At 41.2% G+C, this 25,758-nt stretch overlaps 1 protein-coding gene across 3 annotated transcripts in view; it reads right to left on the bottom strand.

Annotated features, from left to right (window-relative positions):
- ATP2A2 (ATPase sarcoplasmic/endoplasmic reticulum Ca2+ transporting 2) overlaps positions 1-25,758 on the bottom strand; it is a 103,592-nt gene that overhangs the window by 15,640 nt on the left and 62,194 nt on the right. For all 3 annotated transcript variants that reach the window (XM_075898597.1, XM_075898596.1, XM_075898595.1), the window contains exons 7-17: positions 23,522-23,607; positions 21,219-21,683; positions 17,668-17,756; positions 9,248-9,350; positions 8,184-8,315; positions 7,973-8,095; positions 7,567-7,785; positions 5,881-6,216; positions 3,755-3,975; positions 1,413-1,615; positions 184-269 (exon numbers count right to left, since the gene is read on the bottom strand). In XM_075898597.1, coding sequence (XP_075754712.1) covers positions 184-269; positions 1,413-1,615; positions 3,755-3,975; positions 5,881-6,216; positions 7,567-7,785; positions 7,973-8,095; positions 8,184-8,315; positions 9,248-9,350; positions 17,668-17,756; positions 21,219-21,683; positions 23,522-23,607 — 2,063 coding nt within the window. The remainder of the gene's footprint in view (positions 1-183; positions 270-1,412; positions 1,616-3,754; positions 3,976-5,880; positions 6,217-7,566; positions 7,786-7,972; positions 8,096-8,183; positions 8,316-9,247; positions 9,351-17,667; positions 17,757-21,218; positions 21,684-23,521; positions 23,608-25,758) is intronic.

The following is a 25,758-nucleotide window of genomic DNA, read 5'->3' on the forward strand; positions in this document are numbered from 1 at the left end:
AGAAAGTCTTTGGTATTCTATTAAATCTGAATAAGCAGATTTAATGCAAGTAAAAATGGTCGTTCTACAGCTGTTCTTTGAAATGAAAATGTAGAGCATAAAGTAAGTAGCAACATATTATATTACACTTGGTAGGAGTTTATATATTTTTGCAGGCTTTCTAAAGTAAATTAAATGGAATACCAGCTGGTAATAGGTAACTCTTGGGCCACCATCAGCAGCAATGAACCACCAAGCAGCAGCACCCACTGTCGCAGCTCCAACATAGCCTTAAAGAAAAAAAGATACAATTTTATTTTTCTATATCATGAATAGTATATATGACAGAGTTTTGTTAAACTTCCTTTACCACCAGTTGGGCGCACACATATAATGTAACCTGTGCCCATTTCCTGTAGAGAGGATCTGCTTTTAAATTGCCAAGTCACCATAATTGGTATCTGTCCAACTGTATAGCTCTCGTGTGTTTGTTATAATTTGGGGCATACACAGAATTAAACCATGGTTATATGGCTCTGGAAAGGGATCAATAAACACATGAATCTGTTTAGCAGACAATACATCCTAACTTCTCACTTTCTAATACAAATATGAGTAATCTAACTGTTCTGAAGAGACAAAGTGCAAATGTGAATGTGCTGCAGAACAGTTTTGTTAAAATTTTGACGGACTGAGTCAAAACCTTTATCATTTGCTGATTAAAAGAAGGTTCTATTTAGCAGGTGGATAGCCACCTGCTCCAGACAGATTTGGATTCATCAACAGGTATCCTGAATTTCTCAAACTTTATATTATAAAAGGTTTAAGTTAGAAACAGCAATAACCACTGAAATAACAGTGGTAAGGAGCACACCCATGCATTGCTGGTAAGACTTAGGCCTGATACTGCCAAGACTTAGGCCATATCTTCACTACTTGAAAGAGTGATACCAATGCAATCGATCTTCCAGAGTTAGATTTAGTGGGCTTATTTAAGACCCACTAAACTGAATTCAGAGGGTGCACTTGTTAGTGCTGGCACTTCTGCTCCTGCTGAGGAGTAAGGGAAGTTAATGGGAACATTTTCTCCCACCAACCTCCCGCTGTGGAGACTGCGTGGAAACTCAAATTAAGGTGTGTCAACTCCAGCTACATGTATCTTAATTTGATCTTCCCCCATAGTGTAGACTTGGGGTTGATAAGAGCACTATGATTACAGGAGGTGTACTGAAAATATTGGTACAGCTATTAGATGCAATGATAAAAAGTGACTGTCTTGAACCAAGATTAAAAGGAGTGTGCCAGTTCAGCAGAACACTGCTAGCCTTCAAGGCCCTTAAACATAACTGAAGGCCATCAGTGACTTCTAAATCAAGTTTCTTTAAGTCATTCTACATGAATAAATAGTTACAAATAAAAGGAGTGATACTCACATCCAATAGTGAGGTAACGGAAGAAGAGCCACCCACTGATCAGAGGCTCTTTAGGATTACGCGGTGGTTTATCCATGATGTCTAAATCAGGAGGATTGAAGCCCAGAGCAGTAGCAGGGAGACCATCAGTTACAAGATTTACCCATAACAGCTGGACAGGTATTAACGCTTCAGGAAAACCCAGAGCAGCAGTCAAGAAGATACTACAAAAAGAACAAGTACAAAATTGCCCAGGGCCATGTTAAATCAAACACATTATAAATAAACTAATAATAGATTAGTAGTTAAATAACTGTGCCTTAACTGGCAAGGGAAATTTATGCTAAGTCTTGTTGCAACATCTATTTAATATTGGGAGCTAAATGTACAGGCCAATTTATAGCCAGCAATTACAACAACAACATTTAAAGTTCTGAAGTAGGTACAGAAACGGGATGTAAGAGATCTGGGCTTTATTCCTCTGCCATCAACTCACTCTGTAGTCTTGAGAAAGGAGTCACTCCTTTGTAAGACTTCCCATGTGTCTTTTATAGGAGTCTTGCCAGAATGAAGCATTAAGGACCTATATTAGTGAACACTATAGTCTCAAAATTAGAATTTGGGAAAAAATCATTGTTTCTTTGAAACAGAACTGGAAAGGTCCTTGAGAAGTCATCTAGTCCAGTCCCCTGCAGTCATGGCATGACTAAGTATTATCTAGAAGATCTGACAGCAGATTAGACCTACATCTCTTAATGTCTAATGATGGTGGTTCCATAATCTCCCTAGGCAATTCATTGCAGTGCTTAACCACCTTGACAAAGTTTTTTCCAATGTCTAACCTAAGCCTCCCCATCCAAAAACTTTGTAAGTGTACTTTCTTCTAAACCATTATCTAAATCACTGATGAAGATCAGAACTGCTCGGCATGCAACCCCACTTGCAAACCCCTCTGGGAATAGTTTTCCACCCATCTTATAGTGGCTTCATCTAGACTGCATTTCCCTAATTTAGTTATGAGGTCATGCGAGACAGTATCAAAAGCTTTAGTAAAGTAAAGCTATACCATGTCTACTGCTTCCCCCATCCAGGAGGGGGAATATTCCCATGTCAAACAAAGCTATCAAGTTGATTTGACATGATTTGTTCTTGACAAATGCATGCTTTACTTATCACCTTATCTTCTAGATGTCTGCAAATTGTTTAATTATTTGTTCCACTATATTTCTGGGTACAGAAGAAGTTAAGCTGCCTGGTCTGTAGTTCCTGGATTGTCCTTATTTCCCTTTTTATAGACCCTAGGGAGAAGCTGCTGGCCACCCCCTACCCTTTCCCCAGAGCCCCTCCGCTCCTCCCAATCTTGAGCGCTGCCCCCCCCCCCGCATTATGTCCTGCACCCACTTCCTGTGCTGATACCTGCACCCACCCTTCACGCTCAGCTCCTACTCACGCCCAACCCTGACTCCTGGAAAAAAAAAAAACCCACACACATCCTGCACTGCAGGACCTGAGCAACACCAGGTAAGTCTTCTAGTTTGTTTATGGTCATCTTTTGTAATTTGGCCCCATTTCTACTTTTGTAGGACTCTTATTTTTAAATCTTTCAAGAGCTCCTGGTTAAGCCAGGGGGATTTCTTGTTATACTTCCTATTTTCCTACAGTGGAATTGTTTGCTCTTGTACCTTTAATAATGTTTCTCTGAAAAACTGCCAACTGTCTTCAATTGTTTTCCTTTAGACTTACTTCCCATAGGATCTTACCCACTAACTCCCCAAGATTGCTAAAGTCTGCCTTCTTGAAATCCATTTTCTTTATTTTGCTATTGTCTTTCCTACCATTCCTTAGAAGCACAAGCTATCATTTTATGATCACTTTCACCCAAGATGTCTTTCACTCAAATTCTCAACCAGTCACTATTTGTCAAAATCCATCTGTAACAGTCTTCCGCCCCAATAGCTTTCTCCACCTTCTGAAATGAAGTGTTATTTTTCCAACAGTTATCTAGGTAGGTGAAGTACGGATAAACCGCCAAGTCCTGTGCTTTGGATGATTTTACTAGCTGTTTAAAGAAAGCCTCATCCAATTCTTCCAGGGTAAGTGTCTGTCTCTTACTTCCATCTCAAACGCAGTCCAAATATATGTATTTAACATCTGAACAGAAATTTCTCTGAAAAGTTTCTTAAAACTTACTGAACATATAAGTAATCTCCTAAAGTGCTGATCTCCTAAAATTATTACTTTTAACAAACTTCTAATATTACCAGATTTTTGGAGAACAGAAGTTAAAATGATCTACTTCTATTACACATGCAAAATGGAAATCTTACCAAACTAACCCAAATCTTATCACTTCTGAAACTTACCAAACAACTTCTCCAACATTTGAAGAGATGAGATAACGGATGAACTGTTTCATGTTGTTGTAGATTGCACGCCCTTCTTCTACAGCAGCTACGATGGTTGAGAAGTTGTCGTCAGCTAAAACCATTTCAGAAGCAGTTTTAGCTACTGCAGTGCCTGACCCCATAGCAATCCCAATTTCTGCTTTCTTCAGTGCAGGGGCATCATTTACACCATCACCAGTCTACAATACAAAGTATCAGAAAACCTGAGAACTTGTATATAGAGATTAGAGAGGATTTTACATAGAGGCAAAAATTGAAAGAGGGTGAGAAAAGAGGTGCAGAATTGAGATGGAGCTTTAAGGTTAAGGACAGGAAGTTTAAACTTGAACTGAAACACACAGAAAATGATTTGAGTAGCAACCGTCTATTTCCAATTTTTTTGTGATTACACCTATAATCAGTGTGTAAACATTACAACACACACACACACACACAGTAACTTTAAAAACGAGTGGTCCTATGGCACCTTAGAGATGAACAAATATATTAACTTTTGTGGGTGAAACAGTTCATTAAGTGAGTTCGGAACCTGGGATATAAGTATATCCAGAGCTTGACAAATATAATCTACTCACCTGTGGCGAGTAGACAACAGCCCGGAAGAGCCGGGTTCGGGCGATCTGCACAGATCGCCGGACAGAGCCCTGTGTATAACACAACTTATTTTCCGGTTAATTGTAGGACCAGTGTTAATGAAGCTAATTAAGTCAGGCTAGATGTGTCTTATTCTAAGGATGTTAATTATCATGTAATTGACTAATAGAATAGTTGATGTATTTAGGGCTGTTACACTTCAAAGACAAACGTGCCAGCCTGGGGTCAGCTGAGGGTCCCCAGCTGATTCTGGGCTCCCCGTGGCACTGCCACTTTGAAATGCTGCAAGAAGCCTAACACTGGGATGGCTCCCTGCACCACTTCCACACAGAGCCTGGGATCAGCAGGGGAGTTCCCAGCTGATCTCGGGCTCCATGCGACGCTGCCATTTTGAAATGCTGCAAGAAGCCGGATGCATTCAAAGTGGCAGCGCCGCACAGAGCAGCTGACCCCAGGCTCCGTGACAGAGGCAGCAAGGGGGGAGAGGGAGAAATGACAAGTCGACTATCCGATAAGCATTTGCTTATTGGATAGCTGATTAGTCCTAACATCCTTATCTCATTCATAGCATTTGATGTAGAAATGTGAGTAAGGAGGAGAAATTGCCTTTGGTCCTACAAGTAATAACTACTTTTGCTGTTATTATGCCCTAGATTTCGTAATTTTCATTTCAACTCATCTGGAGAAAGGTTTTATACCACAAAAGCTGATAACTTAATATATTTGTTAGTCTCTAAGGTGCCATAGGACTACTCCTTTTTAAAGTTACAGACTAACACAGCTACCCCTCAGACTTTTTACAATGTAACGAGTTAAGCCTTTGACTGCTGAATTGTGAGGAAACTGAATTCAAAAGAAACCTCTCCAGTTACTCCACCCAAACATCCACAGTGAAGGGGACCATTACATGATAATCATTGTTTATCTAACAAAATTGTTTCAGAAGTCAGCTATTTTAATTTTTCAGGTCATATACTTAAAACAAAAGACAGTTTGCTCATTTTCTACCTTTTACTCTGAAAAGGCTAAAAAATTCTGCCTTAGGGAGATGGCAGTGCCTGTTGACTTATAGCCTCATGTGACCAGAGATGAGCTCAGATGCTTTGGGGAAAAGGAAGGAAAAAGCTCAAATAACATCTTGTCAAGGCTTTGCTGTGATCCAGCAAGGTATTTCTGAGGCTGAACTGTATCCAATTCATACATTATTTACGTGATTTTCTGAGTAATGCACTGCAGTACATACTCCTAAAAAGTGGAAAAAGTGATTGATGAAAGCTATTATTAATTGGGTATAAAATGATTCTAATTATTTACCTATTGTCTTAAGAGAAAAAAAAATACAAGGAAGATCCCTCCAAGGTATTTAATTAAAAAAAAAAAAGAAAAAAAAAAAGAGAGAATGTTATCAGATTCCGCCATTAAGTTGACAGGATATAAAATTTGTTTTAATTTGTAAAATCTCTTGGCCATACAGGCTTCCAATTACTTACCATAGCTGTGATCTCATCGAAAGACTGGAGGAACTCAACAATCTTAGACTTATGGGAAGGCTCTACACGGGCAAAGCAACGAGCATGTAGGCAAGCATCTCTCTGGACAGCTGGGGAAAGTTCATCAAACTCACGTCCAGTAAAGGCTTTTGAAGAAACATCCTCATCTTCTCCAAAGATACCAATACGACGACAGATGGCTACTGCTGTACCCTTATTGTCACCGGTAATCATAATGACACGAATACCAGCTTTCTTACACAATTTTATAGATGAGGCTACTTCAGTTCTTGGTGGATCAAGCATACCCACACAGCCAACAAAGGTCAAATTGGTCTGAAACAAGAGGACATTGAGCTTTAGCACAAAATATTAAGAGATGCTTTTACTTCTTCGGTAGCATAGTACACAAATAATTTTTCCTCACAAGCCAAAGTAGCTCCAAACATTAGTTTATAAGAAAAAAATGCATTTTCATTTCACAGTATCAAATAATTTTATACAAAATTTAGGCCTCTATAAACTTGCATGCCAGGTCTTGCCAACTTTCCCCTTCTTCCATAGTAGTTTGTTTAAATCTAATACGGCAAGGTTCAGCATGTATGCTAGGCATATCAAGTCAGATTCTTCCCCACTTAACAGACTCTTCCAGACTCATCTCTGTTTTTGAATATTTTCTACCTTCATGGTACTTGACTCATATGTTCACCTCTTACACAATAGTCTGAATCTAGACCACTTGAAAAAGCAGACTACGCATACACTGACAAAGGAGAAAAACTGAAATGGAACTGGGAACATTCGGTCTCTCTAATTCTGACTTTGTGCTAGTGCAGTATGTTGTATTTCAGAATGTGAGGATGCTGCATAATACTGTGAAAAGTCTCAATGAGTTAAGCATGTGGAACAATTTGAAGTGTGGTTCTCCCCTGAGAAGTGACTATATAAATGAATTCTGGGCTTCCAAATGTATTATGCACTCAGTTCACAAGCTATAAGGTGATCTAATTACCAGCCTTGCAGATTCTACCTGCACTCGAGTTAAATTTCTCTCTCTCATGCATACTGGTAGCAAGTGATTCTCCAGACCAACTGATGTGCAACTTCCATTGTCTTAAAAAATGAAGTCCTAGTTATTCATGTAATTGTACTGAAATAAAATGGAGTTGTTCAGCCAGTTGAGCGCAGAATTTTTACTAACAAAAATACAAGAGGAGGGACCGAATCCAGTTTGATCCTCAAGATTCCAAGGTGAGTTTGCAGGACAAGGTATTAGGAAAATTAATTTGAGAAAATAAGATCTTAAAGAAGTAGTCCCTAACCTGTGGTGCTTGTCGTGTGTGCGAGCCACTAGAAGCACTGAGAACAAATAGAAAGGATGTAAACTTTTAGTCCGAGCTCTGCTCAGAGAGTTATATGGAGGGGAAACCATGAAAGAAATCAAGTTTGGTCCCCTGTATAGCATGTACAGTTTGTTGTTGCTAAGCCATTAAGCCAGACCACATCTATTTATTCAGTAAAAGCTTCTAAAGTGTTATATTTCTGTTTTGAAAGACTAACTTGTTGCAAGCATTGCTCTTTACTATTTTGTCTTCTGAAAATTTTTTAACTTAAGCTTAATAAATTTAGCACTTGTACAAAAGAGCTATTGAAACGAAAGAGGGACAAACCTTGTACTAAACTAACCTCATAATTAATAAAGTTTGCAGATTCCTCAAGGTTCATTTCTTCTCTTCTTGGTGGATTGTCATGTGTTGCTAGAGCCAAGCAACGCAATGTGTCTCTACCAGTACCCCACTCTCGAATGACCGTCATGATCTTCTGCTTAATTCCTGTTGTTAATGGTACTTTAGTGCTTCCAACACGAACATGTGTACACCTGTCTAGTACACCTTCAGGAGCACCCTACAGGAACAAAACAAGAAATGAGCAAAGTTGCTTTCCATTACAGAACCATTTAACACCAGATAAGAAAGTACTCCATCTCCAAAACTGATAATACTAGATATATGCAACTAGTCTAGGCACAACTTCAAGAATTATATTGCGTTGTAGCCATTTCAAAACTATACTTCTCACATGCTGAACTTGCCTTAACAAACATCTTGCTCATGGAGGTCCGGCTTGGTTTATTTGGAGTACAGTAGACAGACATAGACTTTCTGTCCCGTGAGAATTCCAGAGTGAATTCTTTCTTCATGAGTTGTTTTATGACCTATGATGGAGACATTAATAGTAACATTGCATTCAGACTGCAACAAACATACATATAATAATATTTACAGTATTGTGGAAGTACTGACCGAATTGCAAACATTTGCACGTTCAATTCTGGAGAGACCTTTTAATTCGGTGTCAAATACATTCATCTTTTCAACCAGGCAGGTGAGTGCAGTCTCCGTAGCTTCTCCAACTTTTTCATACACTCCCTTAGCCTTCAATTCATTAAAAAAAAAAAAAGGAGTTATTATTACTGCTATAAAAAACTTGGGACTTTGATAGGACAATGAAATTTCAAGTGATACAATGAATGGAAACAATACTTAGATTTTGTTGGCGTTCATAATGAAAAAAAACATACTAAAATGAATCCCTCAAAAATATCAGATTTCACCAATTTTTTTTACTCATTTTTAAAGGAAAATTTTTTTTCCCACTTTCCTAATTTGTATCTGCAATTGACTATTTCAGACAGATTCAGGACTAGAAGGAAAGCTTTGCAGCAGCAAAAGCGCTTTCTACATTGTTAAGGAGGAGATAGGTCTGAGACTATTTTGGAAGTCACTCTTTGGACTCAAGTTGCTCAACAATGTCCTTTCCAGCCAAATAAGGAATGGCGTTATTTGGTTCGTAAGAGACTACCTGGTCTCCCTTAACCAGAAGAACAGTGGTTATAATACTGTGCTTTATAAGTGTTTGTGTGGGAAATAGGGATATTAAAATGCAGGTAATTATGTAAATGTGTAACTACTAAAAAAGTCAGTCGTTACATGCACCTCTGGCCAGCTCCCTGGGAGCTGGTACATACTGCTCCCACAAGGAGCCAGCTGCCCCCTTGTGAATTAATGATCTGCTGTCCCCATGCTGCTGCTTGGTTGGAAGCCAGCTCCCCCGGAGCAGGATGAGAGCCTGAGTGTAACCATGAATATTAACCAAGAAACTAAGGCTTATCTGTTAAAGTTTAAACAGTTACACGCTCACATCCCTACTGGGAAATAGAAGATAAAGTCCCACACTCTAAAAGCTTGCTCAAAAACGTGAGCCAACTTCCAAATTTAGGAGAAGATACAAAGTAAAATTATACAAGAACAAACATTTAACTTAATTTTAGTTTCCTCTGGTACTGTAAAACAAAGATGTTACTTACTTCATTGTAATCCAAGGAAGAATCATTACAAAGTGCACAGATCGTTGCTAGTTCTATAAGGCCATCATACTGATGACATTTAACAAGTTTGTCATCTTTATGCCTGTTCAAAAATAAAAAAAATAAAAACTTTAGTGAAAGGTTATCGAGCCAATTAACTACGTACTTAACATTTCACCCAGATACTCCTTTGATAATCCCTCTATATAATGAACCATGCTTTAGTAAAGATTCTAAAGCATGGTTTTCTGAGTTATAAGACATGAGGTTACATAATTTGTACCAAAGTAACATTCTGTTCTGAAAAATAGAAAGCAAAGTTAAAAATGAGAGCACTGTACTTTTAAACTGGATTTTAAATAAGGAGTACGAGTACAAATTTCTTGATTTTACTTTATCCTCCATCAAATGACTCATGTTTTAGTGATATATTTCAATATATGAGTCCTTATGGGAACTATAGCAATATATTTGTTTATTGTTGTTTCTTCCCCACGTCACTCTGTTTAAGATATAATCAACATTTACAGAGCTAAATAAGATAGAGCCATTCTTTGCTTCTAAGAGTGCATAACTTAAGATAGTCAAAGCTGAAAACAACAACAACAGTTGTGCAGCAAAAGTTCAGATAAAAGGTGTGGGAGTATTGATGAAAACAAGTATTGGTAGGATTCTTAGAAGTATTGTTTTAAGGAACAACTTTGAAGGAGAAGACAGGGTACTCCTGAGAAACAGAAAAGGGAGGAGATCTGAAAGGGCTAAAAAAGTGAAAGTAAAAAAGGTGAAACAAAAAACAGGACTATGTAGCAGGTCAAAGATTTTAACAAGATAGTTTATTAGGCGATGAGCTTTTGTGGGCCAGACCCACTTCCACAGATCAAATAGTGGAAAAAAATTGGCACAACCATATATACCAAAGGTTGTGCCAATTTTCTTCCACTATTTGATCTGAGGAAGTGGGTCTGGCCCACGAAAGCTCATCACCTAATAAACCATCTTGTTAGTCTTTGAAGTGCTACACAGTCCTGTTTTTTGTTTCAGCTACACCAGACTAACACGGCTATGTTTCTATCACTAAAAGAGGTGAGTTTGAGAAGGAAATAAGTAAATATAGGAAAAGAGAATGATTATCAGCAAGTTTTTACAATGGCTTTTAGAGGATCTAAACACTTCATATATATTAATGGATTTACCTTTACAAACATTATCTCAATTTAACAGATAAGAAAATAGAGGAACCGAGTTTAAGCGATTATAGGAGGTAGAATAGCAGTCTATAGCAGTGCTGGGAACAGAACACACGTTGGGCTTGGACTCAGTCCGGTCAGTTCTTTAAATCACAAGTCTATGCTCTTTCTAGTTTCCACTAGAGAAATTTCTTCTTCTCCAGGAGTGACCCACTCAAGATTACAGACATTAGCACTCAGTTTCAGAGTAGTAGATGACGATAAGATTTTAAAAATGCAATCTTAACTTCATACATTAGAGCGACATTCCCTCTTCATAATCAGATAATTATGACAGTGGTATTACTTACAGACATCAGCATATCTCAAGGTTAGCATGAAACATTGAGGCATTATGAGAAATGCTGCTAGTACTCTCTTTCTGGTAAGCCAGTGAATACTGGCTACATTCTAAACTGGGTGTGGAAAATAATTTTTAATGGGCGGCCACTCCAAGAATTTAGAAAGTGGTCAATATCACAATTTCATGATATTAATGGATGTGGTGTGGAATCTGGGAGGTAGAGAAGGGAGCTCAGGGTAAAGGACTGGGGTGCAGGATATGGATGTAAGGGAGTATTTGAATAGTCAACTACCCAATAAGCCTATATAAGAACATAAGAACGGCCGTACTGGGTCAGACCAAAGGTCCTTCTAGCCCAGTATCCTGTCTACCGACAGTGGCCAGCACCAGGTGCCCCAGAGAGGGTAGACCAAAGACAATGATCAAGCGATTTGTCTCCTGCCATCTCTCTCCAGCCTCTGAAAAACAGAGGCCAAGGACACCATTTTATCCCCTGGCTAAAAGCCTTTTATGGAGCTAACCTCCATGAAATGATCTAGCTTCTCTTTAAACTATTATAGTCCTAGCCTTCACAGCCTCCTCTGGGCAAGTAGTTCCATAGGTTGACTACATGCTGTGTGAAGAAGAACTTTCTTTTATTCGTTTTAAACCTGCTACCCATTGATTTCATTTGGTGTCCTCTAGTTCTTCTATTTAGGGAACTAACAAATAACTTTTCTTTATCGGCCCTCTCCACACCACTTGTGATTTTATATACCTCTATCATATCCCCCCTCAGTCTCCTCTTTTCTAAACTGAAAAGTCCCAGTCTCTTTAACCTCTCCTCATATGGGACCTGCTCCAAACCCCTAATCATTTTAGTTGCCCTTTTCTGAACCCTTTCCAAGGCCAAAATATCTTTTTTGAGGTGAGGAGACCACATCTGTACACAGTATTCAAGATGTGGGCGTACCATAGTTTTATACAGGGGCAGTAAGATATTCTGGGTCTTATTTTCTATCCCTTTCCTAATAATTCCTAGCAACCTATTTGCCTTTTAGACCGCCGCTGCACACTGCGTGGAAGTTTTCAGAGATTACTGGGTAGTTGAGTGAACTATTCTAATTCCCTCCCTCGCTGCCTCTGTATCAAATGCAGAAGGGGGAGAGGGAGCAGAAGCCATTGTTGGGGGGAGCTGGCTAAAAATCCTGTTCCCCCTCCAAGCACGATTTCTGTGGAGCTGCCCATTCCCCCATTCGTTGTTATCTCTATCAGAGGCAGCAGTGGGGAGGGGCAGGAGAGAGGCCCAGAGATTCTGCTGTGCTGAAGCCTGTCTGTGAAGGGTCCCAGCGTGGAGTTGGGACCCCTGCACACAGGGGACTGCTGCCGCCAGCTGGGCAGGCAGCCCAGTTCAGTCCCAGCTTGCACAAGATACAGGACCAAACCCTGCTGCAGCTCTGCAATTTAAAAGGCAGTAGATGCTGATCTCACACCTGGATTGCGCTGGGCTGCCTATCGACTAATCAAGTAGTCGATAAAATTCTATTGACTACTCAGTTAATTACCCACCTCTTAACATCCTAAGTGCAGGATTCTCAAGGGAGTATACGTGCAGGAGAGGAGTCTGATCTATAGGATGGGTATGAGGTTTTGAAGGGGGTTGTGACCTGGACTAGGGATATGAACAACTAGTTGACTATCGGATAAGCAAATGCTTATCAGACAGTCGACAGGCTAGTTGACTAGTCGCTCCCCCCCCCCCCCCCATCTTGCTTTCTCTATCAGAAAGGGGTAGCAGAGACGAGAAGGGAGTACTTCAAAGTGGCAGCACTGCATGGAGCCTGGGGCCAGCCCCTGGGATCCATATGACACTAGGCTCCCCATTGTGTTTCAAAGTGGCAGCACTGCATGGAGCCCAGGGTCAGTGGGGGAGTCCCGAGCTGATCCCGGGCTCCATAGGGCGCTGCCAGTTTGAAATGCCAGAAGGAGCTTGATGCTGGGCCCTCCATGGTGTTTCAAAGCGGCAGCACCGCATGGTCAGCAGGAAAGTGACCCCAGGCTCCACGCGGCACTTTCACCTTTGAAGTGTTATCAACAGCCCAACTCATGTAGGTGGCACCGGCGGTGCAGAGGACAGTGGTACCATGGCAATCTGTGGTGCTAAAAGTGAGGCATACTTTTGTATTTTCGGTACTATGGGAGGCATTGGTACAGAAGATGTGTGCTTCGGTGCCGATGGTGCCTGTCCGCGGTGCGTCTTTGACTTGGCCTTCCTGGGTGTTGAGTCAGTAAATGTTGGTGCAGTCAGTGCCTATTTTGACTTGGACTTACTTGGTGTCCAGTCTGATGGCATTGCTAGGTCCTTAGACCCTTGGGAGCCATGTTCCAACTATGGTCCCAGTACCTCCCTGTCCTGAACCCCTAAATGGGTTGGTGCAGGGGTTATTTTAGGTGCTGTCCCCCACTTTTTTGATGGGGAGTCACCTCTTCCCACCATGTGAGATCTCTTCCTAAGAGGGTCTAAGGAAGAGTCCCGAGAAGATGTGGCAGACAACACGGCTGCCTTCTCTGACATGGCCACTGGTGAGGGCTGCTGCGGTGGTGTAGATTGCTGGTCTTACAGCATTTTCAAAGGAGATTAAATTCAATTGTAGTTCCCTGGCCTTCCGTGTGTGGGCTGTTAACTGTTTGCAATACGCTGTAGCGTGTCTGACCTAGGCACCAGACACTAACAGTGCCCGGAGACAGGAATTGAAAGCCTACTGGATAGTCACCATTTAAAACTTGGGAAACCTGGCATCCCAGGTAAAAAATTGTAAGGGTTACTAGAAAGAACTAACCCTAAGTAATCAAAGAACCAATAAAATGTTTTGTTTTTTTAAAACTACAACTATCATTAACAATAAACTTGAAACTATTTAACTGGAGAATAAACAGGTAACTAACTATCCTAAGCTAACAAGGGAAAGAGTAAGTTGGAGAGCAGAGCGGTTCTGACTGACACCAGCAGAGAAGGAACTGAAGGGACAGTTGCTGCACATGCCTGGTAGAGGCACCATGTGTGCAGTCTGCTTCACGTGCACAGCATATCGGAGAGCACGGCTACCAAAAATCTCCAACTAGGCATGCAGTGGCACCCAAGACACCTACGGTGGAGCACCCACAGGGACACTCCTTGAAGAACTGTTTGAATAGTCTCTGGAACCACGTAATTTAACTACCATTTTTTCTTGCCTTACTCTTCCTGTGTTTAAGGCTCAGCGATGGTATCCATCTTCCAGAGCATAAAGCACTTTACATTTCTCACTTTTGACTTTAGGCTCTTAGATTTTTAGAGCAAAATTTCAAATTCAGAGTCAAAGTGACAGTTTTTAGCATAAGCCCTCCCTCAAGGATGGTGATGATATACATAGACCATATACATAGGTGCAGGGTGAAGTGTACACAAAAGTTTCATCAGAAAATGAAGCTTTCAGACCGCACTAACTTGTTTTCTGTGTTAGAGAAACACCATGAAATACCAAGACTCATTTGTTACTTACTAAAACTTGGGTCATTTGTGTTTATGTGTACATTAACATTCATATGTGCCACTTTCCATCCCCCTAACAGAATTTTTTTTAACCCCCCTTTAAAAAGGGACTATATAGGAAAGATTGTTATTTTCATATTATTTGCTTTACCTTGGATTAAAAATATTTTTAAAGTCAGTTATTAATCCAAGTTGTTATAAACCACATCTTCCATACAAACAAACAAAAAATCCACAGTGGACTGAATGAAAAAATCCATCCCAAAGATGAAGATCAATTTGCTTTAAGGGTCTGAAGATTCAACTATATAAATTTTTATGGCATGGTGACATACTGTAAGAAATATGAAATGCACAAGCAGATAAGCCTACTTGATCTTTCTCACAGATTCTATATAAACAAAATATTGTGGCAAGGTCCTCATCAAAGCTCTTTGCCCTGAGGCCCCTTCTTCATCCCCAGATGAAGAGACTTTCTGGTGCAATCACCCATGCCTTTTATTGTCCATGAACTTTCCCACCACTTTCTATTTACAGAGCTTTGTTCACAGCAAACTCAGCCAGCCTCTCCTTCTGCCTGGGGAGCACACTCAGCCACACTCTTGCTCCTCCCCCTCCACTTCCCCTCTGGCTGCCTTATCTAGCTTTCTGGCTAATGAGGTTCAGAGCTGCTTCCCATTAGCCCCTCAAGCATGGGTTTGGTCAGCTGGCTTCCATTACCCTTTTTAACCAGGCTGTAGTGGCAGAGTTTTGGCTTAACCAGCAAACTGTCACAATATAGAATGACAACTATATTTTTGTTTAATGTCAGGTCTTACAATTAGTCATCAATTTATGCTAACACTTCATACTGATCGACTGATACAGGGTAAATAAGAATAGAAATGCACATGATATTTCTTATATAAGAAAGAAAGAAGCCACAGTCTTTTGGATGGCTCATAAGAATAACCTGTTTCTTGACATGGAAATTTGAGGTCCAATTTGCAATTAACTTTTAAATAAATAAAACCCCCCACAACATTTACAAAATTAAGAACTCAAATATTAGCAAACTATTCACTGTTGTGAGTGTTCTCACTACTGACATTGCTAATCACCTACAGGCAGTCCCCGGGTTACGTACAAGATAGGGACTGTAGGTTTGTTCTTAAGTTGAATCTGTATGTAAGTCGGAACTGGCGTCCAGATTCAGACACTGCTGAAACTGACCGCCAGTTCTGACTTACATACAGAATCAACTTAAGAACCCCAGGCGTCCCCAAGTCAGCTGCTGCTGAAACTGATCAGCAGCTGATTCCAGGAAGCCCGGGGCAGAGCAACTCTGCCTGGGGCTTCCTGTAGTCAGCGCTGGTCAGTTTCAGCAGAAGCTGACTTGGGGACGCCTGGGGCAGAGCAGCTGGGGTGCTACTGGACCAACCCAGCAGCACCCCATCTGCTCTGCCCCAGACGTCCTGATTCAGCCGCTGCTGAAACTGACCAGCAGCGGCTGAATCAGGACCTGGGGCAGAGCAGATGGGGTGCTGCCGGGTTGGTCCAGTAGTGCCCACGGGCGCTGCAGGACCAATCGGCAGCGCCCCAGCTGCTCTGCCCCAGAGTCCAAAACAAAAGCCTGGTCTGCTGGGGGGGTGGGGGGGCACACTAGCTGCGCCCCCCCTCCCCCAGCAGACCAGGGACACGGGGAGCAGAGCCGCAGTGGCAGCAGGGTGCCGCGCCTCTGAGGCTTTGCTCTGGCAAAGCCTCAGAGGCGAGGGACCCCGCCGTGGCTGCAGCTTCAGTCTGGGTGCCTGTGGTCTGCTGGGGACGGTCCCCAGCAGACCACAGGCACCCGGACTGAAGCCGCAGGCGCGGGGAACCGCCGCTGCTGCCGCTTCAGTCAAAGCGGCAGCAGCGGCGGTTCCCAGCGCCTCTGAGGCTTTGCTCTGGCAAAGCCTCAGAGGCGCGGGACCCCTCCGCGGCTGCGGCTTCAGTCCGGGTGCCTGTGGTCTGCTGGGGACCGTCCCCAGCAGACCACAGGCACCGGGTCTCAAGGGGCAGCAGCAGCGGTTCCCGCGCTTCTGAGGCTTTGCTCTGGCAAAGCCTCAGAAGCGCGGGAACCCGCCCGGTGCCCCTGGTCTGCTGGAGACGGTCTCCAGCAGACCAGGGGCACCGGAGCAGCTTACGAACGGGGCTTTCTTGCCCCGACTTCCGGGGCGAGAAAGCTCCGCTCGTAAGTGCGGATCCGACGTAAGTCGGATCCGCGTAAGTCGGGGACTGCCTGTACTGACTTTTTTGGAGCAATGTATGCCAAACCTTAAACACTTTAAAGAGATGTTTAGCATGTTAATGAAGTGTGTATTTCCTCTTGTTGCATAATGAAATCTCCATAAATATATCCAAAAAAGCATACACTTTCCCCTCCAAGGAGGAGATTCTTATCAGAGCTCTTTTGCTCAAATTTTCTCTGATGAAAGATATTTTCTCTCTGGGGCATGACCCAAAGATTCTCAGAATTCTAAATATATATAAAAAAATGTTCCATCCCACTTGTGTAATCTTACGATTATTAACATTTCCACTGGAGACAAGCTATCAACCTTTTCAAAAGTTAGTCGTATAGAGCACTGTTTAAACATTTTTTTATACCAGGGATCAGCTTGTTTCCTTCCTAAACTATCAGGGAGATCTCAGGGACAAGAACCAGTCCATGGATCAGTTGTTGAAAAATACTGATTTGTCATGCACAACGCAAGATAAAACAAAGCTCTTGTAGACACAAAGGAAGGGACCAAGCCTGAAACATACATCTACAGAGTTCAAAGGATAGGTCTTCAGCATCTATTCAAATTTGGCTTGAAAAAGGTGAATTCCAGAACAGAGTGCAACCCAAACACTTGCAAATTTAGATTTAAAAAAAAAAATCAAAAGAAGTCAGTGAATTCCTCAACTGTCTTTATATGGGCTAATAATGTTTGAAATGTTACAAGAATTTAAGATATAGTCACCAGTTTAAAGCTAGAACTTCCATAAAGGAATGGGTTCATAGGTCTCATGTAACATCACTGTAAGGTAATTAAACTAAAACTGTTCAAAAAAACCTAAATCTAAAAAGCCTTTTTACAGCCCTAATTAAACATTTTTGGAAGATTAGTTATCAAATGAACAATTTCAAAAATGCTCTTTTTAAAGGTGCTTCATGAGAATTTAACTTCTTTTCAGGAAATTACATTCTAGGCTAAAACAAATTATCTGCAAACAAATTTATATACACAATAGTTGAGAAATTTTGTTACAGTAACAAATGTTATTAAATACTGGAATACACTGAGTAGCCCATCAGTCTGTACATGTACAACCAGTGGATAAACTGGCAGACATTTAACATGAAGTGAATACTTACACTTCTCCCATTGGGGCATATGTTGACCCTGTTACAGTAAATTCATTCAGAGAACAGCTATCTCCTTCTATTCTATCCAGAATAAATATCTGTAAGAAAAAAATGTTTTAATATAACCAAACACTAAAGCTTAATGGATTAAAATCAGTTTGAATTTGTAACGTATACACACACAAGACAAAATTTAAGAAGGAGCAATCAGTTAACAGAAAAACTAAGAGATAGGCACAGAAAGGATAGCTATCTATTCTAAAATTCATCCTAAACCACAATTTTTATTTGCTGTAAATATTTAACCATGTGTGCATGTAACACTACTTTGTTATGTAAGTCAGAGTTGTTAGCCTTTCAGCTGTTCGAAATAGTGGAGCAAGTTGATCCAAACGTCTAAAAGTGACTCGCAAAACTGAACTGTCTGACCTAGTCATGTGCACAGGTAAACTTTCTAATTTTAACAAAAGATCTTTCCGGAGGCATGTTCCTAGGTTTTACATTAAACTAGAAATAAATATTCTGTGAGCATTAAAAGCACAGTAGTCCCTAGGCAAAACCAAACCCATAACCAGTCTGAAGACCAGGGTGGATTTATCTGTACAGACCATATCAAGACAGACAAAAAAAAAAAAAAAAATCAAAGTACTTTAGAGCAGTAAGATTTGCTTCTAGATATCAGAGACCAAGAGAATTTAGGTAAAGTCTGACTCAAAGGAAGTGACCCTTTTTACTATAGGAAGTGGTTTCCAGGGCATTTAGGTAACTCAAGAACCGCTAGTAATTACATTCCAGTGTATGTTTCACAGAGGAGAATAAACTATTATTTGAGGGAAGCAGACACCACCAGCTCAGTTTTCTGCCCCTTTTAATTCTCTTTTGTTTTTGTTACCACTGCAGAGAAGCCACAGGTATAACAACATCAGACAAGGGGTCAAAAATGGAATGCCTAAAGTTTGATATTCCAAAATAACACGATTTTTTATAAGCTACCCAGCTGACAAGACTCCTCATGATAGAGAAACAAGTAATAATATGGCATTGTGGGAAAATGTGCCTAATTGGTTATACAGGTTGAACCTCACTGGTCTGACACCCTCGGGACTTGATCAATCCTGAACTAGGGAAAGTCAATGCTGGCCTGGGGCTCCACTCTTGTCCAGCCCCCTAAGTCTTGGCTCCTGCCCCCTGGTTTGTCCCTGTGTGCGCTCCCACAGAATCACCATCAATACTGGATCAGGGATGTTGCTAGATTATGGTGATTCAACCTGTATAATATATTGCATAACTGTCAGCATTATATGAACCAGACAACTTTCCCACTAAGTTTTTCTGCTGCATATGATAGAAACATGACACTGACTGGCTTTACTGTTTTTACTCTAAATAAATTAGTCATGTTTCAGTAATGCCTTGCTTTCACTATATCTACTCTATACTGCATTTTAGTTAAGCCTCTAACCTCATTTGTAGAAAAAATTGAAGTCTTAATAAGATAGTCAATAAATGTTCTTCATGATGGTTGAAAATTATACAAAACGCTTAAAATTCAGAAAGCAATGAAGGTAGGTGAATTGAAAAATCACTTCAGAGAATATAAATACTTCCATTGCATTCTAGTCAAAGATGCACATCAAGGGTAAACAAATTTGAAATGGCATCAGTCTGGAAAAAGTCCTAAATTGTTGTCACATTAACCTTTACATTCCTACAAACACATATAGGCTACAAATTCAGAAACAGCATGCTATAAATTTCACATGGAATTACCATGGGAAAGGCTTCTTGAAAAAGCTAAGCACAGTATCTCCTTAAATGAAGCCAGATGTAGCTGTACAGCTTGTTTGCCATACTTGTAGACAAGTTTCAGTTGGAAAATTTAATGATTTTTACTCTTCTGAAAACATGAACGAATCATCGTGCACAGGATCCAAACCACTTTGCTTTCTAAATATAAAAAAGGACTAATATTGCATCAAAAAAATCTTTATAGAAAGATATTTGGCATCTGAGTGATAAAATGATCCCCCTGAAGGCTAGGGCAGTTATGCAATTCTACTGCAAGTAACCACCTCCAGAATACTAATGAGTAGCTGTTTTGTCTTTAAGGTATAATACTACAATACTTAACTGTGTAGAACACAATCTGGTTAAAAAAAGGAAAAAATTGCCATTAATCAAGTGAATAAATCAACAGAACAATGTTTAAGAGTTTCTGGACTTTTTTGGGGGGGCAGGAAGGGAAGAGGTTCCCCAAATCCTTAATAGCACATTTGTACATTTAAAATTCTCGTCTTGTACTGTAACTTTGAATAGTATTTGAGGTCATGTAACACAGCCAGCATAGTGGCTTGACATCAGATAATCACTTCTCTTCTTAAAGGGTAGTTAAGGATCAGAAATGTATCCAATTGGAAAACACTGTTTCCAGTAAATTCCTGTTCAGAATTCTAATAGGGCTGTACAAAAGATTGGAAATTGAGCATGCAGCACAACAGTCCAAAGCTATGATATACTATTTTAAATCAACATCAAACTATTTTTTGAAGAACAAAACCGGTCAGTTGCTTTACTCTGCTATGTCTAGCATCAAAAGTGACAATGGTAATTGAATCTGTGAAGGATTACTTGAACTCTAGTCTACCAAATGACTTTCATAATATGGTATACCTGCAATACTGCAGTGATTTGAAATATTCAAGTTTAAAGTTAAGGAAGGTGGGATAAAATAGATGGAGGATAGCCTTCCATAGGATCTGATGCTATATGGTAATGAAGACTCCTGTGCCCACCTGTGCCCCATTTATTATTCTACAACTTCCAACTTTAGAGCTGCAATGGTGGTGAATTATGGATCCCATTTTTGCTAGTAGTGCACACAGCTTCAGTGAGAAAGAGCTGATGAATTACAGAATTGGGGGTTAAAACTACAATGGGGATGAAGGACAATTTTAATAGGACACCAAAGTTACTGTGCTTGGTCACACACTGATCTTGCCCCTTTCCTCTTCATTTTCTTTGATTATCTACTAGAGTGTACATTTTGAGAGTCAGGACAGGGTTGGAAGCAATGATGCTCAGCATGAAGTAAATTAAAAAAAAAACAAACAGCATACATCAAAGACAATATTTAACACTCTCTCTCACACTATACAATCTCCAACTGCCCGCCTTCATAAAACAACATGTCTATTCATTTTCCTTCTGAAATACAACCCATTCTACACTTCTGGATCTGTGGAGAGATTGTCCTAATGAATATGGCCTGGAAAACTGTGTGGCACATAACAGTTGAGACACAGGTGAAAAATGTTACCATCAAGTGAAAGTACAGCTATCTTTGGCCATAACAAAATAAAGAAAAGATTAAAATCTTAAACATAATGGGCTGTGAAAGCTAAACTAAAAGTGGAATAGCAATATAGCAAATAAAGCAAGATTCTGACAGCATAAGAGCAAAGCTAATCACACTGTTTCATATAAGAAAAGAATTTAGACAATATTTAATAAGAGAGCCTGTAGGGTGGGGAGGAAATGTGGACTAAATCAATTCACCATACCCTGCAAACTGACATCTGGTTGGTTGTGAGAGTACCAGTCTTATCAGAACAAATAACAGATGTGCAACCCAATGTTTCAACGGATGGCAGACTTCTAACAATAGCATTCTTCTTGGCCATTCTGCGGGTTCCTAGGGCCAAGCATGTGGTAATAACTGCAGGCAGACCCTCCGGGATAGCAGCAACAGCGAGAGCAACAGCAATTTTAAAGTAGTAGATAGCGCCTCGAATCCATGAACCACCATGAACTGGATCGTTGAAGTGACCTATGTTGATTATCCAAACAGCAATGCAAATGAGTGAGATGACTTTGGATAACTGCTCTCCAAACTCATCCAGTTTCTGTTGGAGTGGTGTTCTCTCTTGTTCAGTAGCCACCATCTCATCACGAATTTTGCCAATTTCAGTGTTCACGCCTGTTGCTACAACCACTCCCATAGCTTTACCAGCAGCAATATTAGTACCCTAAAATGGAATTAAAAAAAGGGGGGGGGGAAAGCTTTGTTAAGTTCTTCTGTGTCAACAATGAAGTAGGTCTGTTACAAACCAGATTCACAGATACCATTTCCTGCTAAGACATTAAGTCCCATTTGAAAGTTTGTTCTCTGATTTTGTCTAATTTAAGATGCTATGCTCATGTGGTTCACATATTTCACTGTTATCAGTTCTTGATAAGTTATTTTGGATTCTATTTTGACAGCCACTCTTTGTTAGGTCAGTAAGGGGGTATACATTAATCCTTAAAAGGGGCATGAGTTTTCTTAAGGAACATAAATATTTAAAATCCATATTACCCTAACACCATAAAAAAGTAATGTTAACTCAATATAAAGTCTGACATGTTACAAAACATATCAAGCATCAGTAAGTCTTAAAACCTTAAACAGACAAGACCAAAATGTTGCCACCCATAAATAACCACGTTATCATTTTAATACTATTTAACACTTGTGAATCAAAATCTACTTCTATATCCAGATTATACATTTGTATCTATAATAGCTATTTTTCTGATCAGTGAGGCACGGGGTACAGTACCTCTCTGTGGCAGGTCGGAGTGGTGGGGGTCATAGAGTATGGTGGCTGGCAATAGCTAGTGCCCCGTCCCAGCCAGCCACTCTGTTCACGAGAGGGATGTAAAATCCCATTTAACTGGCTACACATTGTTTAACTATTAAAAGGGAGCAGCAAGTGGGTACTCCATCTGTCCCTGGGCAGTAGTGTCCCCCTTTCCCTCCACTGCAGCTAGGAGCTGCTCCAGCCTGACCAAAACAGCTTCTGCCTGTTGGGGTGCCCTGGCCCACCACAGGCATGGGCTGTTACTCCAGCGGTTAACCTTAACTTCCAACCTCCGCCAGTTAACATACCCTGTTCCCGGTGTAGCCGCCTCCCATGATCATTGGGCAGCATGAGCCTGGCTGTTGGCAGACTCCTCCCTTTTCATTTGATTAGAAACAATTGAATTCCAGGCACATCCCATTGTTCTGACATAACCAAACCCTGACCTTGCTGTAAGTTATGATAAGAAGAATCTGCATACCAAATTTGGTGGTTCTAGCTCTTTAGGAGGATTACTTGACCAAAGAGTCTCACGGACAGACTCTTTTAAATACAGTAAAACTCCATTAGTCCGGCAGCCAATGCTCTGGGACTTCTGATGGTCTGGCACCATCAGGAACCTGGAAGTCCTGGGGCAGCCGGACAGGCTTCCCCCATTCAGCTGCTGCTGAAACTGACCAGCAGCACAATCGGGGAAGCCGGGAGCAGAGCAGCTGGGGTGCTGCCGGGTTGGTCTCGTAGCGCTGCCCCTCGGGGCTGCAGGACCAACCCGGCAGCACCCCAGCTGCTCTTGGGGATGCCTGGGGCAGAGCAACTGGAGTGCTGCCCGGTTGGTCCCGTAGCTCTGCTCCTCGGGGCTGCGGGACCAACCCGGCAGCACCCCAGCTGCTCTATTGCAGGAATCCCCGATTCAGCTGCTGCTGAAACTGACCAGCACCGGCTGAATCAGGGACGCCTGGGGCAGAGCCAGGCTATCGTAAGGGGGGGCTATGAGGGGTCTGAGGTGGCATCCCCTCCCACCCCACTCCAGACCCCTCATAGTTCCCCCTTCTGATAGTCCGGCATAGCTGATAATCTGGCACCCCCTGGGTCCTAAAGGTGCTGGATTATCGGAAGTTTACTGTACATAGAAGATTTAACCTGGATAATTCTTGAATTCTAAGACTTTAAAAGCACCACAAATGTTCAATATAGAAATTCCATATTTCTGTATATTATTAACTCATAACTTAAACGTTACTTACAGAAAAAAGCATGTTCTTCTTATCTTGGTTCACAGCACGAGGATCAGGCACAGGATCAGTATGCTTAATAACAGAGACAGATTCACCTAAATAAAGGTTATACTGTTAATGGGAGCTTGTATGTATAATTTTAACTTTACTTGTAAACAGATCTAATAGGAAACACAGTATAAACTTACACTTCTTAATATATATTTTTCTTATGTCTTAGCAATTTGCATACACCTATCTTATTATACCTATTAAAAAGTTTTTCCTGCGTGATGACTGAGTGATGTCATCATGTCACTGTGTACCTCAGCCACCCAGCCTCCTCCCTCTCACCTTCCTGCTGCTAACCCCATAATGACTCGAGAGATCTAAATATGGCTCTGACTCCTCAACAGCAGCACTCACCTTCCTTGCACCTTGAAGGTAAGCTGCCACTGGGGTTGTGGAAAAAGGACGAGAAGAGGGGGGCAGGATCACTTGGTGAGTGAACAAGCGGCCCATGGGAAGGGAGAGAGGGTCAGAAGTGAAGAACACCCTTGCCCCCTGAGCTGCTGCACGGCAGCTAGCTGAAGTTCTAGTAGCCGCCATGTGGAGGGCAGCTGCTGTTTTAAAAATAGCTGATTGGGGCACCAGGATCTATGCGGGGGTGGGTGGGGCTGCGGCAAGACCAATGTGGGGGGAAAGGAGAGGTTGGGACTGGGGTACACCCCGGTTCCCTCAGTTGCCTCAGCAGCTGGCTGAAGCTCTGGCAACTGCTGGTTTTTTAAAAAACAGCTGCTCTGACCTGCCTGTACGGGAGAGGGGGAAAGAAACGCTGTGCATGTATGTGTGTGCACTGTCTGAAGCTCCGATAGTCACTATGTGGCATGTAGCTGCCAGTATTTTAAAAATAGCTGTTCCTTTGTGCTGGTGGCGGGATCTGCACAGTGGGTGGGGGGAGAGGGGTCAACACAGGCACAGCCAGGCCTTCCCAGGGTGAGAGCTGGGGTTGCCTATCCCCTGCGACGGGGGGTTGATGAGTGCAGCAAGCAGAGGGCGCAGCCCCTAGTAGCATTTCAATAAAGTTTTAACTGTTTCCATAGCAATACTTCCTGTTTCTTTTAAGATGGATCAGAAGTCCTTTTAAAGAAAGCCTTAGATTTCAAAGGGAAGCATTACTATTCACATAAAAGCTGAAGTTGATTTCCTAGAAAACAGGTATTTGGTGTATACTAGAACTGGAAGACTATACCACCGGTTTTATGATCAGACATGCAAGTGATAGTAATGTAAAATGGGATCTACAGCTGACATTAACATCTGGCGCCCCAGAAATGGCTTAATAGCACAACTAAGCTAACACCATGAACAAAGGTGTTCTATACAAATACAAGAGGTCTTTTGCCTCCCGAAAGGCAGTCAACAAATGCAAACTGTTTGCTATAAAGCATTTCCTATATAATGGAATTGAATTCACTTCTGCTGTCTCTATTCTCTTTAAAGTGATTAGTGACCATGTTATTGTTTCAGATTGGAAGAGACACAACTAAGGGGTGGGGGTGGGGGAATATGATAAAGGTCTATAAAATCATGACCAGTGTGGAGCAAGTAAATAAAGAAGAGTTATTTACTCCTTCCCATAAAACAAGAACTGGGGGTCACCAAATGAAGTTAATAGGCAGCAGATTTAAAACAAACAAGACATTATTTCCTCATACAATGCATAATCAGCCTGTGGAACTCTTGCTAGAGGATGTTGTGAAGGCTAAGACTAACAGGTTTTAAAAAAGAGCTAGATAAATTCATGGGGTCCATCAATGGCTATTAGCCAGAATGGCCTCATTGAAAAGCTGGGAATGGGAGACAGGGAGATTACTTTTTCTGTTCATTCTCTTTGGGGCACCTGGCATTGGCCACCGTCCGAAGACAAAATATTGGACTAGGTGGACCTTTGATCTGACTCAATATGGCTGTTCTTGTGTTCATGGAATTAGACCTTATTGCTGTGTTACTGACATGCAACTACAATACTCATTGATAACTTGACAATTGATAGCAGACTGCATTAAATTCACTCCTTTAGTTGGAAAAATTAAAAATTGAAATTAAACCAGTGAAATAGGAATATGTTAGATGAACATGGTAGTAGAAGTTAACAATGGAAAGGCTCCTGTTCTGTAAGCAAGTAACAGATTTTTACTGTGATTGTCCCACATTAAAATACAGTAAGAGGAGAAGAGTTGATCAAAAGGTTTGAGAATAAAATA

The sequence above is a fragment of the Pelodiscus sinensis genome, chromosome 15, assembly GCF_049634645.1.
Source record: "Pelodiscus sinensis isolate JC-2024 chromosome 15, ASM4963464v1, whole genome shotgun sequence".
Lineage (NCBI taxonomy): Eukaryota > Metazoa > Chordata > Testudines > Trionychidae > Pelodiscus > Pelodiscus sinensis.